The sequence below is a fragment of the Varroa jacobsoni genome, unplaced genomic scaffold (genome assembly GCF_002532875.2).
Source record: "Varroa jacobsoni isolate VJ856 unplaced genomic scaffold, vjacob_1.0 scaffold_998, whole genome shotgun sequence".
NCBI lineage: Eukaryota > Metazoa > Arthropoda > Arachnida > Mesostigmata > Varroidae > Varroa > Varroa jacobsoni.
The window spans coordinates 186,809-201,877 of NW_019213900.1; the positions used below are offsets into that span (position 1 = coordinate 186,809).

The 15,069-nt window shown below is 39.5% G+C and overlaps 1 protein-coding gene across 4 annotated transcripts in view; it reads right to left on the reverse strand.

Moving 5' to 3' along the window:
* Nucleotides 1-11,592, reverse strand: part of LOC111265701 (PDF receptor) — a 78,518-nt gene extending 66,926 nt beyond the window's left edge. Inside the window, exon 1 of one of the 4 annotated variants that reach the window (XM_022842585.2) lies at nucleotides 10,785-11,587. In XM_022842585.2, coding sequence (XP_022698320.1) covers nucleotides 10,785-11,085 — 301 coding nt within the window. In that variant the 5' untranslated portion in view covers nucleotides 11,086-11,587. Of the gene's footprint in view, nucleotides 1-10,784 lie in introns of all 4 variants that reach the window. The other 3 variants (XM_022842584.2, XM_022842586.2, XM_022842587.2) reach the window with 3 other exon arrangements.
* Nucleotides 11,593-15,069: the final 3,477 nt, after the last annotated feature.

The following is a 15,069-nucleotide window of genomic DNA, read 5'->3' on the forward strand; positions in this document are numbered from 1 at the left end:
TTCCCTTTGAGACTCCCACACAGTGTTTTGCGGTAAGGGACTGTAGCACTAGCAAACACAAATACTTGCTCGATAGCCGAGTCAATATTAGGCTATACCATGTTTGGTGGAACCAGATATTGGTAACGCATAATGCTTTGAAAGCAGTTCAAGATAATACGTATATAACATAGTGTCATATAACAAGGATGCTAAAATAGTAAACGTGAACAGCGAGAAGTGCAACAGTCTGAAAAACGTCTGGAGACATCTGTTATATGTTTTGGCTAGAATCTAAACCCTACTTTGAACGAAGTTAATCAAAAGACAACGACCGCTGCAATTAAACACTGTATTTCAAGCAAATCAAATTAAAAAAATGACAAACTTACCGCGCCTTTATTACATCCAATAGACATGTTCGAATATTGTTACTCGAACGCCCATACGTTTGTTCTTTTTTCTATGAACTTGCGTCGTGTCATGATAGGGGTCGGCAGATTTGTCTGGGACCCGCGTTCCGTTTTTATCAACTTAGACCTCTCTTGGTTCCCTGACCTATGGCTTCTTCCGCTTACAAATGTACTATATATCTTGAACTTCAAAAATCTTTCTGTCAGTTCTACGCGAATACGGATATGGATTTAAGAGTGCTTGTCCGATTGAATAAAATCTCAACGTTTTGCAATGGTTTGAGATGGTTTTGCTCCTTTGTGTTGTAGGCTGACCTTCAAATAAGTGCTGTTCAATGATCTACCCATTTGGCCAATATATTCTCTTTAAATGTTCTTCAAATGCTGTACACCACTTTGCATTTCCTCATGGAGTTGTCCACATCCCTGTCGAGTCTTCTAGCTATGTCCAATAGACGATGCTCTACAATATGAACAGACGCTCTGCTGACTATTTGTGCTTTTTAAAGTTACATGTCATTGTTTGGACCGAGCACTTTCAACTATAATAAAACTTGTTATGCTACTTTCCCAATGTTAGCCAAAAAGTATCTTGACTTACCGAAGTATTACTCACCGATTTGTCCCTTGACTTTTCACCAAAATTTTAATGTAGCAGGCCTAGTATATTTTAGTATATCTATGTTCGGTTGTTGTACGACTTAGGACAATGTTACTTGTATCACCAGCATATGCTTTTTATCCTTAGGGATACCGTATCCTTAGGGATCCCTTGTAAGGGTGCTTCTTTTTGTCATTCCCTATCGTTATAATTGCATTGTCAGAATTGTTTTTGTCGTCGTTCTCGTTAGCCCATAACTCTCGTCTCGACTGGTAAGCTGGAATTTATTTACATACCTCACTTTTTTTTCTTTCGTACCAGATTCTCAATTTCGTTTCTAATAGAATTATTTGTTGTTGTTAGACCAAAATCACTCGTGGCAGGAATGATATCTGAACCGATACAAACGTCCTTCGTTTGTCTGCATCGCGACTCATTATCATCAACTACTCGAGCAGATGAGTGGCCGCGCAATAAAATCAGAGAGCCACTTTGATCCAGACAAGAATTGTGCGCGTATAATCCGATGTGCCTTTATTCATTGCAGGACCAGGACAGGTTTTATGAGCCACTTATGAGCTCATCTCGAAGGCTCTAGTCCATATCCATTATTTCCATGGAAATAAGATGCCGTGAAATAATCTAAGCCTAGTGGCAGATTGTTGGTAGTTCCGTCTGAGAAACGGTTCTTATAGTAACAACGTATTTAGGAGTATTTGTTTGACTTTGAACCTGCTTACTCTCATCGTATGCCTCTCGGGTTGTGATGGTCGTTATTAATCGACAGTTTTGACCGAAAAGGATAGCCTTAGATAGTTTTTCTTTTTAAAAAGCCGTTGAATCTATTCAGTCGCCCTGAGCGATGGTGGACGTCGATAAATACGTTAAATGCACAATTGCAGCTACACATTGGTCGCATTATTTGATGGAACTTAGTTGAACTATGGCGTTAAATCTAGGTAATTTCAGTATCATCCTTACATAATTTTACCCTAGCTTGAGCCTGCAATGAATGTTGCAAAAACCTAAAGATATGTTCTTGTTTTATCTAATTGACGCCGATCTTCGAGGCAACCTTTCAAAGAGAACCTGCCTACCTTGACAGTTCGTTCAGCTACTTTTTAGGTCGGATAGGTGACGTCTCTACCTGTCGGGTAGCCGTATACGTATCATAAATGTCTAGCTATAAAGATATTCACTTTCAAGGTAGAGTCAAAAGTCGCTAGTAATCCAGTTTACTTCATATTTTCAAACAGATTATACTCAAATACGTCAGATTTTGAAGTTCTATAACTCCGTGAGGATTATCCACAGCTGCTTCGACTGGAATTAACCCCGAGGCAGACTTAGAACCTGCGGTTTTTATTAGGTGTGCCTGAACCGGGAAAGCTGCTCGGAACCGCTGTTATAATATTACGTCGAAGCTCAGAAGCTTTATATCGAAGTAGTTTAAATTCCTTACAATACCTCATAAGCATACCAAAAGACATTCTCAATTTGAGTTAATCTAACCGAAATCTTATCGACGCCAATCTTCTTAATTTTTTTTCGCTTGCTAAGCCGGTGTGTTTACTAAACATTCAATTTCCAATTTTAATAATAGATAGACAATTAATTAATGGAAACACAAATAAGAAAGTGAAGGTCCGTTACGACCGACAACTACGGCGGCGAGCGTACAGGATTAAGCCTGCTATACACTATCGTAGCTTAGGAGATTGATTCGAGAACTTCGAGATCACTTCTTCGAAAGTTGTCAAAGCGGATTACCAGGTATTAATAATGAAGCAAATAGGGAATTATCGAAAATTGATTATTATTGTTAATAGCTGTTTGTACGGTTGCTATGAGGCTTCGTGGGCCTATCGGAAAAACCTCAGTCAAGTCCAGCAACACCGACTTCGGTTGGACTCCCAACAAGGGCAAATACTTGATGCCACATGTAAAAAAAAGATGATTCGGAGGACTTGGATTGTTCGTGCGAAAAAAATTGAAAGCGCTACAAAAAAGCCTCGAAAGCTGGTTGGAGTCAAAGTATGCGTTCGCTAATCCTTTGAAAAATGGTAACATTGTCATGGGGCATAAAGGTTTTAATACAGTTATCGTAGATCTATATCAGTCTAAGTAGGTGCAGTAAAAGACAAATTAAGGGTCTTCTATGCCCGTAGTCCATACGGTCACATAAAACCTCCTATTATCATTTATTATATTGTAGTTACGAATGCGCGCAACTAACGAATGGAGGAGCATCGTTGTATACAATATTCTTCAAGCTGCGTTGTCATCAATTAGCAAGAAGTACTTCTTAAAGGGTTATTAAATGTACAAGTTTCAGCCGGCAAATTGTTAACGCTTCTCACTAAAAATGCTTCCGGGCATTTAAAGTTCTCTTTTTAAGCTGTTCCACTTTCGCATCTCTGAATCATCCAATGTATTTTTCCTTCTTGACAGGCCATTTTTCAGTCGAAAGGGCCACGTACCTAAAGAAACGAGCTTTCGGAGTGTCTTCGCAAGCCCACCAATTTTTTATTTTACCCAAACGTCCATATAACGACATTACGAATACACAAAAGCAGCCATTCCGATATAAGGAAAATAAGACATAATAACAACTTAACCAATTCTAAATTTGCATCGAAGAACAACGACGAAAATCTTGTTGCTCACAAACTTATCCATGTATTGGTTTCAATATGCAATGACGAAAAGGCGATCAATCATAGTTGTTCTTAGAGGTGTCAGCCATTACCGTTCGAAATGAGCTTGGATCAGCTGAGCTTGAGCTAAATAAAGCGGGTTTTATATATTACAGCTTTAACAATTTATTTACATTGAAACACAATTATCTACAGCGCCATATTGCGTACGAAATTCGAAGATGCGCAATGCAATATTGTTAGTAAATTGAGTTCTAGCAATGGCTTTGAGAAGTGATGGAACACATCCTTTTAAGATTAGTTCGCCTGACCTGAAAAACATCTTCTGTAAGATTGGCTTTGCTCGGTTCGTTTAAATCTATAATACTAACGTTAGAAGAGTGAGGATGGTAACGTAACAACACCGAATTGCGAGATGATTGTACAGGTACAGCTCAGTGGCCCGTTAACGCATATTCGATATAATAAAACTCTACCACAAAATGGTTAAAGACTGCTTTCACAGAACTACTCAACAGCTGATTTTCATATCAACAATTGACATTTCATAGATCTCTAGCGTATACGTGAAACCTTCTGCTATTTGATATACTAGTAAATGGTTTAAGTGATTTTTATCATTTTCTATGTAAAGGTGGCCTAACGAGAAAAAACGTAATCTTCTTGATGGTCTGTCAAGAACGAGATTCGTGTTAAGGTAATTTTAGGAAAATCTCTCCATAGATTTCAGTAAAACCTGAGCTGTACGCTGTCTTATTATTGTGATATGATCAAAAATAACGCCCGTCAGTTATGCTACATAGACTCTGTTTAGTATACAAAGTTACTATTTGGTCTGCTTACGTACCGCAGTTGATTGACGACGGTTTATATTATTACTATAGCGGTTTATATTACATATTACTATAGCGAATCTCTTAACATAGTTACTACTATTCTAGCGGTGCGTAACAAAACAGAACCAAGTGTCAGTACCTTTAAACGAAACTTAATTTGTTTATTAAGGCTGACGCACCAAAATCCGAAAATGCCTTAGGCTAAGACGGAAACAAAATGGCGTCCAAACCGTTTATCGTATATTCTTTATGGATGCGAGCCGACTTCCTGTACTGCACCCCTCAACAGGTCAGATTTTGTCGAATTCATTATGGCTTTGATCCTTTAAAGAAAATAAGGTTAAAACATGTTGGCTATCAGATGCTACATAGTATTCCGGTGCAACTATAAAGACGAAAGTGTTCCTTGTCAACTGGTGAAGCTCAAAATATCTACGAAGATCTAAGATGTAAATTTGCTTATTCAATAGATATGTCAATTATATTGAACATGCACAGTTTACGTTCTAGCAAAAAAAAAAACTAGATAATCTTATAAAGCACCTATGTCTCATTATAATATTATCTTGTACAGCTACTTTCACCAAGGCAATTGACGACGACCAAATCAGTCTTTGTTCGTGTGTACTTGTGTATGCATTGATTATGATTTATGGGCTGAAGTGAAGATTTGCTCCTGGCTTGATCTGCTTATGAGTAACAACAGATAAACAACCAATCACATCTTCTCACAAGCAGACGTTTACCTTATCTGAGAGCCCGATATCCTAAAAATCTTCCCGTATCTGAATATTGATCCACTAGCAGAATGATAGTCTATTCGCCTACTGATGAATCTTAATTAACTACGGCTGTGACTTAATGTAGGGAACTTCTCTGAAGTTCAACATCAGCAACCGATTGTTATACGTACTATAGCTTCCAAAGGTATTTCACCAGTCTGTTATTTCAGACATTTTCATCTGAATGGTAAGGCAAGAAGTAATTCATTGACTTAAACATTTTTCCGACGACCAGCTGCCCTTCGCCTTTGTATCTGTTTTTCTGCTTAGCGTAGCACAGAGTACAAATCGCAACATAAAAGGCATAAAAGCAAACAGACATTTAGAGAAGTTGAGTCTGGGATATGTGAGCCGCCCAATGTAAGCTTCTCACGGTTTTGTCGTGGCCCTAACTTCCTAGGGTCGTCCGGGTGTATATTGTGCCGGCCGGCCGGTTACCGGCACCTGTTTTTCCTAAATGTCTAAGGCATATGCGCCCACACCGCCTGCTCGTTGCCTTCGAGAGGATGGCACTTTGGTTGCCCCTCCATGTTGGCCGAGGCTAAACGCACGACATCGACAGTGGGCATCGGGCGAGAAGTGGAGAGGTGTTCCGAAATCGAGTAAGTTTTATTTTTCGATATCTAAAAAACATGAAAATTGTCCTGTACTTGATGCTGCCTAATCATCCAGTCCGCCTGAACGCACGCTCCGTCGATAATAGATGACCCCCTGAAAAAGTTCATTGCTGCGGACGATGGTCCTCTCGGCAAGGACTTTCGTAAAAGCTTTTCGAAGTCTCACTACTATTAGCTTTCATTAAATGAATACAAATACTTATCTTGTAGCATCACTTCGAACTTTCGTTTTCGTTTGTTGAGACCGTAGGCACGTGAATGCCTTATTTTTATGCCCATTTTTATATCTGGGCTACTAAGCCGGTAAAAAGTCCTTATATTGGGTTCACAACGTGCCTGATGTTCAGAATCAAATAGATATTATCGTTCGACCCACTGTGTGAAAAAGGTGCTTGCGGGAAAAGTCGATCAGCGGGACAATATGGTGTTTCTATTTAAAAGTCAGTCAGTGTTCAACATGACCGTGTTACGGCAGAGCCGGCACGAAACGCGACATCATAAACTATTCTAGTACACTACTACTATATCATTATATATAGCTGAGTGCATCCAAAATGGGGAAGGTCACCGACACTAGAGCAAAACGATATAGCCGAGATAATTTACCGTTTTCTGAGAAGCTCCTATTAAAGCGTTGAAGCCATAAAGCAGTAATCATATTATGGCTGATGTATAGCAGTCTTTGTTAAACTAATCATGATTGTAATATACCAGTCATATTCTATTAGTGAGAATTGTTCTAGGCATATTTCAAGCAACTTTATTGCCTATTGGGTATAAGCAACCAACCTTCAAGAATTGGCCTTTACAATGTGAAAACTGTTTAGGAACTTTAGGAATTTTAATCAGATAGTAGCAATTTACTCAGTTTCAATTGTGTGCTGTTTTATATTCAATATAAAGGATAACGACAAACGTTACTGACTTCTTGATCATTTTTATCATCATTTTGTGCAACAGAGTTTCAAACACAACTCTTAGTGAAATACAACATCGTCAAGGAATATAGAAGAACACTTTAGTCAGCAATGTGAGATCAAAGGCGCCCTATTTCATGGAATTTAAGGCAGATACACCTAAAATAGAATTGCTTCCCTCTCTTTTTGGGCATTTTTCTGCATTTATCTGAAATTGGTACCGAAAAAAAAAGCTCATTCTAGGAATATGTAAGCAAATCTTTAGTCTTAGCAGAGAACAGTGCGTCATTTTTGCACGCCGGTTTTACAAATTAGTCGCAACCCGATTTCTTCATGATGGACCAATTCCTGCCGAGATAATCGACTTCTCCAGCACTTAAATCGACAGTGTAGGGCACTGTAGCTGAACTTACGGCTGTAGTGGAAGCGGGTTCTAGTACAACACGAGGAAAATCTCCAATAGATAAATAACAGTTATTAATCAATGATTAATTCGAACCATTTAAAAAGTAATTTACCTTTCTATTTGACTCAGGCCATTAACTAAGAAAACGTGATGTAAGTGTACATTGTAAGGTGCTGCTTAGTAAACGAAGGCGTTAGGTGCTTTTTTAAGGCCAAAAAGCCAAGAGATTTAATTGTGTCGTTTTCTTCTATAGTTTGTTGAAAGTAAAGTAGCAGGCCGTTATTGATTCGTTTTTGACGAGACCATTAATGCCGAGAGCAACCACGGAAGTAATTGTTGGCTTGCTTACCTTTTAGAGAATGTATCTGTTACGGGGAAAAACAATCTCTCACTCATGTTCTAACTGCGGTGTGCAATAAAAGAGACGTCGTATCACCGCGCTTCTAGAAAGGCAAATATATCACCAAAAAAATTTATCTGAATGTTTTACAAACTGCTATGCGACCACATGTAGTCAAATGTATACAGGACTGTGTACGCCTTCCAGCTAGATGATGCATTAGCTCAGACTAACCGGTTAGTGGAGGACTGGCTGTTTCATAAGAGCATGTTCCGGAATATATAGCTCATGTAGAGCCCAGATTTGGAGCCGTTGGATTTTTATTCATGGAGCTTCACTAGGCAAGAGTGCAATAAGTACTCACTTGTGCCATGAAGAAAACGTTCATTTGCGTCGAGCATTTGAAATCCCAAATCGATAACGTAATCGAGGAAAAAGGAGCTTACATTAGATACTTGTACTATATACATATATATATAGTCTTCGAAAATCTTGCTGTGCACAATCTTGGTACCACAGACGTGTTTTACTTAGACGTTAGCGGGTCTTGCGGTGACGGAATGTCGAGCCACGTGCTAAAGGTACATACGTTTTGACGTAGAACAGAAATAGGAGAACATCTTGACCTCTATTCTTAAGACCCATATTAGACTACCCTGCAATTATGCCTTGTCAACAACTGGCAAGCGACTTAATCGGCGGGACAGCGGAAAACGGCGTTAAATAGATTTAGGCCTAGTAATAATTTTCCAAACAAATAATCCATCCTGAGTGATAACGAAGGTAAAAACGGTACACTAAACTAATCGGTGTTTTGTGCTTTGCATAGTATTGTTGATAATACACCTAACCATTTCTCCTATGATATATACCCGTTGACGGCTTGATACTAAACGGTCGGATTTTCCATGGCAATACTATGCCCTTCATAATTTCTTACATTGGAGATTAAGCATATATAGAAAATTAGCATGAAACAAAACAAGGATTAGCCATCAGTACCGCAGGGATGTGTTTTTTAAGCCTTCGAGTAATTTGGATTGCAAAGCATTAAGTTCTTGACCCTTTTCTAAGACTTTGTGTAATAAAAGGCAGGTAATTAGACTAAATGTGCTAGAGATGTTATTCCTTACGATTACATTCATTCAATATAAGCAGCATTTACCACGATAATAGCTTCTGTTCGGGACCTTCAATCACTAATTCGTTGTTTCTCAAAATTTTCACTCTACAATCCTCTACAAAATAGCTTGTAATGATAAACGTACGTTAAGCGACGTTGCTAGGTCCCCCAGATACGCTAAGTACAAGAAAATTTAATACATAACGTTTTCATACATAACGATAGCAGATCGAAAATCTTAAAAATCTAGGACTCAAAACGATCAAGAGAATCCAAAGGCGCAAAAAAAGCTAAAAATCGTTAGAGCGATATGCCTTATCAAAGTTTTTCTCGGATTTTTCAAAAGTCACATGAAAACCGCCAACGTAGTAAACCGTCTGTTCGGTACAAAAAACAACAAGTTTTTTGTTTCTGGTGTGGCTTATCTAGTACGGAAATATTAAATAATAACTAATCGTGCGCATATTTTGAATCGATATACTGTTGTACGTCATAACGAGTTTGTTCTAGGAAAAGCTGGCTTTCGCTTGATACTTTGAGTAACGTATTGCCACGTACAGCCTGGCAAAGTTTATACATAGCATTCTGCTCATTGTACATTTGCTAATAGTACTACCTTAACTGTAGTAGCAATTCTATAGGTAGTAAGATCCCTAAGCCTTGATACCCTTGTCAGCACAATTACGCTCTGAAACAGTACCGCTGAATGATTCATCACAATCCGGATAATGTAGATTAACCCTGGATAAATCGATGTACTATGCAAAATTTCGAAAAACCATAATTTTAAACAGCCAATTGCAGCGAGGTTAGTTTTGGAGAATGGTGCCCGTATTGCTTCAGCTCTCCCTGACCAGCCTATGACGGATGAATTATGATTTTGGAACTAGTTTGTAGTGTGGCACTAAATGATCAGAAGCATCATTTTCCCAACTCAAGATCACCGTCGCGAAGAGCAAGCAATTTCCCCTTAACATCATTCGATAGCAAGGGTTCTTCGCATAATTAACCTAAGCCAACTTCGCGAGGCTGTATAAATCGCTGCCAATCTCTTCCACGACAAAAGACAGGGGCGTCTTTGGCAAAAGTACAAACGTAATATTTTTCCCTCGCATTAACGTTTGTCTTCAAGCATTGCTCAAAGTACATTCGGAATGTTCTATAACTACAACATATCATAACATCGTGTCCAGTTTAATTTTAGATCTCAAAACTACGTACACCACGGATCGGCAGAGTTGAAAACTGACAGCCATTAAGAAACAGGACGGCAAGTTCTAAGGTCTTACGTTTAGCATCTGCTATTAAATTCCCGTCACGCCTTCAGCCACTCGTCAGAAATCCTGCTGTACCATAACCTGACGGAATATCTTCATCCTCGCCCCCTATAAGGTGAGGGCAAAGCCATTGTCGTATGGGGATATTGAACTGAACATCATCTTTCTTTGGGACATAAGTGATCGAAAAGAAGGAAGCTTGCTGAGACATTAGACAATGATAATAGTGAAATCAGGCACGATGTCGTTCCCGGGAAATATCGTAATTGTGGTTAGATGAAGTGTTACAAACTGTCGAAACGCTCCTATTGGCACTGAAAGGCAATCGTTTGACACAATTATTTTAAGGCATTACTGGAACTACGTAAAACTTATTGTTATTATTTATGTATGGTTAGCATAGAAAGCGTTCGAATGTTCGTTCGCCTAGGAAACAGCGCTTCTCCATATTTACAGGCCTGTTCGCTTACTGAACGCTTCGAATTATTAATCCAAAGTCGTCTCCTAGAAATAAAAAGTTTTTTTTTTTTTTTTTATTCATATAAGCTTGTGTACGCTAGCTGTCACTAGAAGAATGGACAAGTGTTCGCCGGGTTCAGCTACATACAGTTCAATTATCAAAAAGGCCAATTTACACTGTTTTAACAAGTGTGCTAAAGTGACCGCCTTGAACTTAGTTGCGTATACTCGGTACTGCTGTAAATGCCGTCGTCATGATGAGTGCGAGGCGGTCGTTCCATTAGCGGACCACCACCGTCATTTTCAGATACGTCTAACTGTGTATTAACCGTATTACATGAATAGCTAACTGAGGTAATAGAAAAATTGACTGATACCGTTGTTGTAAGCGATGTCCAGCAATGAAAGTTCATTGCACATTGACTCGGTATAGTTGGTGAGCATGGTATCAAATATGAGACTCTGCGCGAGAGGAAACAGTATCATTGCCTTTTCTGTCGCGTTGATTTCCAGAACACTATTAGATGTATTCGTTGCAAAAACAGTTATTGGCTCCATATTGCTCTTAATATACAATGCCTCCTTTAGTGGCCTTTCTATTGCGGGTATAGACACAAAAACACTTCTAGCCAATAGCCAAATAGAAGTACACTGCAACAGTAATTTATAGCACCACATTCACGCACATACACGAGCCTTTAGAGAGTTTGGCTAGATTCTACGGCGGCAGCTGTACGATTCCAGGTTGATCTTTACCGTAGCACAGCACAAAAACGTCAAAAGCTCTATTAATAAACACCAATTTAACAAGACTTTCCTGCGCTGCAAGCAAACATACGCGCGAATCCGTCACCAGCCCTGCGAACTCATCGTTTATATGCATAGTTCCTGCTGCATAAGTCTGCTCCACCCTGTCGAGGCTTTACATCGACACTACACAATGTTCCAGCTATCACAAACTTAATGATGAACGTTGCTCGTTAGGGAAGACTCAAAGTTCACACGAAGTTCGGACTGAACACGCCTCTTCTTACTTCAGCCAGGTAGATTCGCATTCGGTAGACGGACAAGGACTTCCATCACCACTATCCTACTGCCAACTTCTCTCCAAACATCCCCACGTGAATCGAGGCCCTCTCCATTCTGACGATCGTGGCGCCCCCCGCCGGCTTCCTTGACTACTAGCATCCTATCGACTGCTTGGTAACCACCAATTGTAAGGGACGGAGGCTGACAGAAGCACATGGCGAAAAGGAAAGCGATACGGAGATCTTAGCAACAAACATATGCACCATTTATAAGTTCAGAGGCTTTAACGTGAAGGGTGAACAAAAGCTACGTGAATGCGTTATAGAACAACACTAATGACGTCATTTAGGAAAAAATATTGTAACAGCCTGCGTAAACAGAGCACACACGGGTTAAATGTCGCACGAACAAGAAAATTTCAGATAGTCTTTTTACCAAAATCAATCCGCTAGAAGCAAAGTAGCGATTCTAAGTTGAGAAAATGACTGAATTATAAGTTCCCACGCAAACGGTTTCCTCTGATCACGCTTTGTTCAGTGTAAGCTTTAGCATAAATAGCCAAACGCAGTCGAAAAATGCGTCAGGAAATTCAAACGAATCAAGGGACGCCGTAGATAAGCTGCTGAGTTGTGTGCAGACAGATCGACTGTTCAGTGATTCATAAAACGCCCGTATCGAACTTACGTTAAGAGTTAGATAGTTTAAAGTGCCGCAATTCATATCAAAGCCTGTAGTAGGTAGGTTTTTTTTAGTTTAGACGGCTATTTCTTCGACACCGATACGGCCAGTATTTAGCGCTTAGCTGTCTCAAAGCAATGTGCACATACATTTTCAGCCAGTATGAATTGGGTCGTTGAGGGCGTCATTTGAGGCCTAAGATTTGACAGTAATGCATGCGTTGAAATGCCTTCATTCAGGTTTAAGATAAAGCGCGGTAAGGCTGAATGAATTTTTTACAAACATTCATTGCATATTCCAGTTTTATTTCAATGAAGGCCAATTGCTCAAGGATAATTCTGGAAATTTCTATGTTAAGGACGTTTTGTGCTTGTGACCAATGGCAAAAGAAGTCGTCAAAAATAAAATACTAACAACTAAAAAAAAGTTTCGAAGCATTTGAGGGAATTTGCCCTCTAAAAGGAGTTCGATATTTAAATGTTACTTACTTACATAAATTGACGCAAGAAAGTTTATTAATTTATAGGCGAATACGGAGAACCGAAGGAAGGGACTAAAACTTGTAATTCCACAAAAATGTAACAGAGTAAAATATAACTAAAAGAAAATCGTACGACCTCAGACGGTTATAGTTAGAAAAAGAACCTAAGCAAGGACTCTGCAGTGCCACACAGGCTGATCGAAGTCACAAAGCTAAAAAGAAGCGTGATGCGAAAAGCGCGCTCCTTAAAATACGCGGAATTATCCGTCTGCTACTCTACCGGAGGACGGGAACTACGACCGTGAAAATTGTAATGCTCTCCCAGTGTTTTATAGAGGATATTATATATGTCTAAAAATGAGCTGTTGATTAGCCAGAAGATGGGTTTTTCTCCCAAATCGACCTGGTTGTCGCGAGAACGTTCGTCCAGTAGAGAAGCCGTTACGAGTCAGTTGCCTAAAATCAACTACAACTACCGAATTAAATTCTTAATCTATTCTGCTATGATTTTATATCACAATGCTATACTAATGTCTTACCATTACTGCAATGCGCATAATGTATTATGTCAAGTGAGATACCGCGTGTTACGGTACACCATGGTCACTTGGGAGGCTCTGCACGTTCAAAGAGTCCGACAATTAAGATTCAATACCTCGCGCTGTTGGCGGCTAGAGTGTATTGAATATTAGACTTGGCAGGCTGCATTACCCCCCCCCGGAAATCTATTCATAACTGATCCTAAGGCGTACCGATCTCTCGGGTGCTAGCAGAAGCACTTGTCTGCTAGACTAATAGATCAGGCATACACTTGCAGAGCAGCTTCTCAAAGCAAACCAATGATAACCGCAAATAAAACAGCCGGACATTAACCACCTTTTCGCAATAATGTGTATATTACCATCCACACAAGCACTAAATTAGAACGTAAATTATAAGACGCGAACGCCTAAGTAAAAGAGTAACTTTTGATTCTATGAAAACACTTGCCTGACCCACTTGTTCACACGGAACGATTGTCCTTCTCCCAAGCAATTGCGTATGTATACGAGTATTCACGTCCGTTGGTGAAATCTAACATGCTAGAAGCACCAGTCAGGTGGCACATCCAGTTAAGACAATGTTATTTTGTGCGGTTTGGAGACAGGTCATAGAAGCACATCGCATCGCCGTGATAGTTCTATTGCGCACAGGGTTAGCGTGTTTAGGATTATACTCCTGGAGCTGTTTTTTTTTCAGCCACTTGCTCCTGTTTTAGCCTTCGGTCGACTACACGCCATTAACTCTCATATAATTGAAAACGGTGCGCTAGCTTCACCATGCTGCTTAGACCTATTGTCATAACTCTGGCAAGGTAGATGAGACCACAATAATAGCAGCAGTCGGGCTCGGAAAGTTTTCTATACTACTTTTGGCGAGCGTCTGGAGTACGACCGACCTTCTTGTATACATGCTGACTCGCTTCCAAACTCAGTCAAACAACAAATTTTATATGACTACCACAGAAATGCTGCTAAATCGATTTTCGTCGAATTCGTATGATCGTCATGAGTCAGAAGACCGTAAATAATTGTTACGTCGCATGAACCTAGCGCCCTTCTGCAATCTTTTGCATTTTGCCGCGTCCAGAAAATTAGAATTTTTTAATTCTTCCGAAAAATGTATAATACAGGGTGTCCTAATAAGGTGCATATGCTCTTTACGGGTCCGAACTTTCTGGCCGTTCCTTCCATGCGATACATTGAAAATAATGATTCGATCAAAATCAATTCTTGAACGAAGAAACGAAGGTGGGAATCAACGCATAATTTTGGTGTCCGCAAATTAGGCGCCTATCGTATTTGAGACGTTACAAATGGAACAATTGCATTCACGATCCGTGCGAGCTCTGTATGAAGATAATCCAGAAGGAAAATTATTTTGCAAATTACACTTGGGAAATTACGAACTACGTACGCAGTTTTTGAAAAAAAATTATTCAGATTTTAACGCAGGAATACCAAATGGTCTACCAGGGGCACTAAATTTACCAGGGGCTTCGATGTGGCGCGGCAAGCAGTGGATTAACTGGACCATTCTTTTTTGACTGTCCAGCGACTGGTGCCGGTTCTTACGGCGAGATTCTGTTTTAGCATGCACTCGGGGGGACTTTGAAGGATGGTGAATATGACGAAATTTATTTCCAACAAAACAAAGCGCCTGCACACTATCATTGTCTGCGTCGGGAAACCTACGTAGTAGAAGTAAAAGCCATAGTTGAGGTATCTGCTGAACATTGTAAATCGATTATTATCAATAGGCTATTGATGAGAACAATGATTTTGAAAGCCATGGCAAGATAGAAAAAATTAATTACGGTTTAAATATTAATTGAATAGAAAATCAAAATTGTATTTATTCAAATAGTATTGTGACAGTCCGTATATGTTTTAATCATTTCATATCTATTTTTTTGTCAAAATCACCTAGAACTG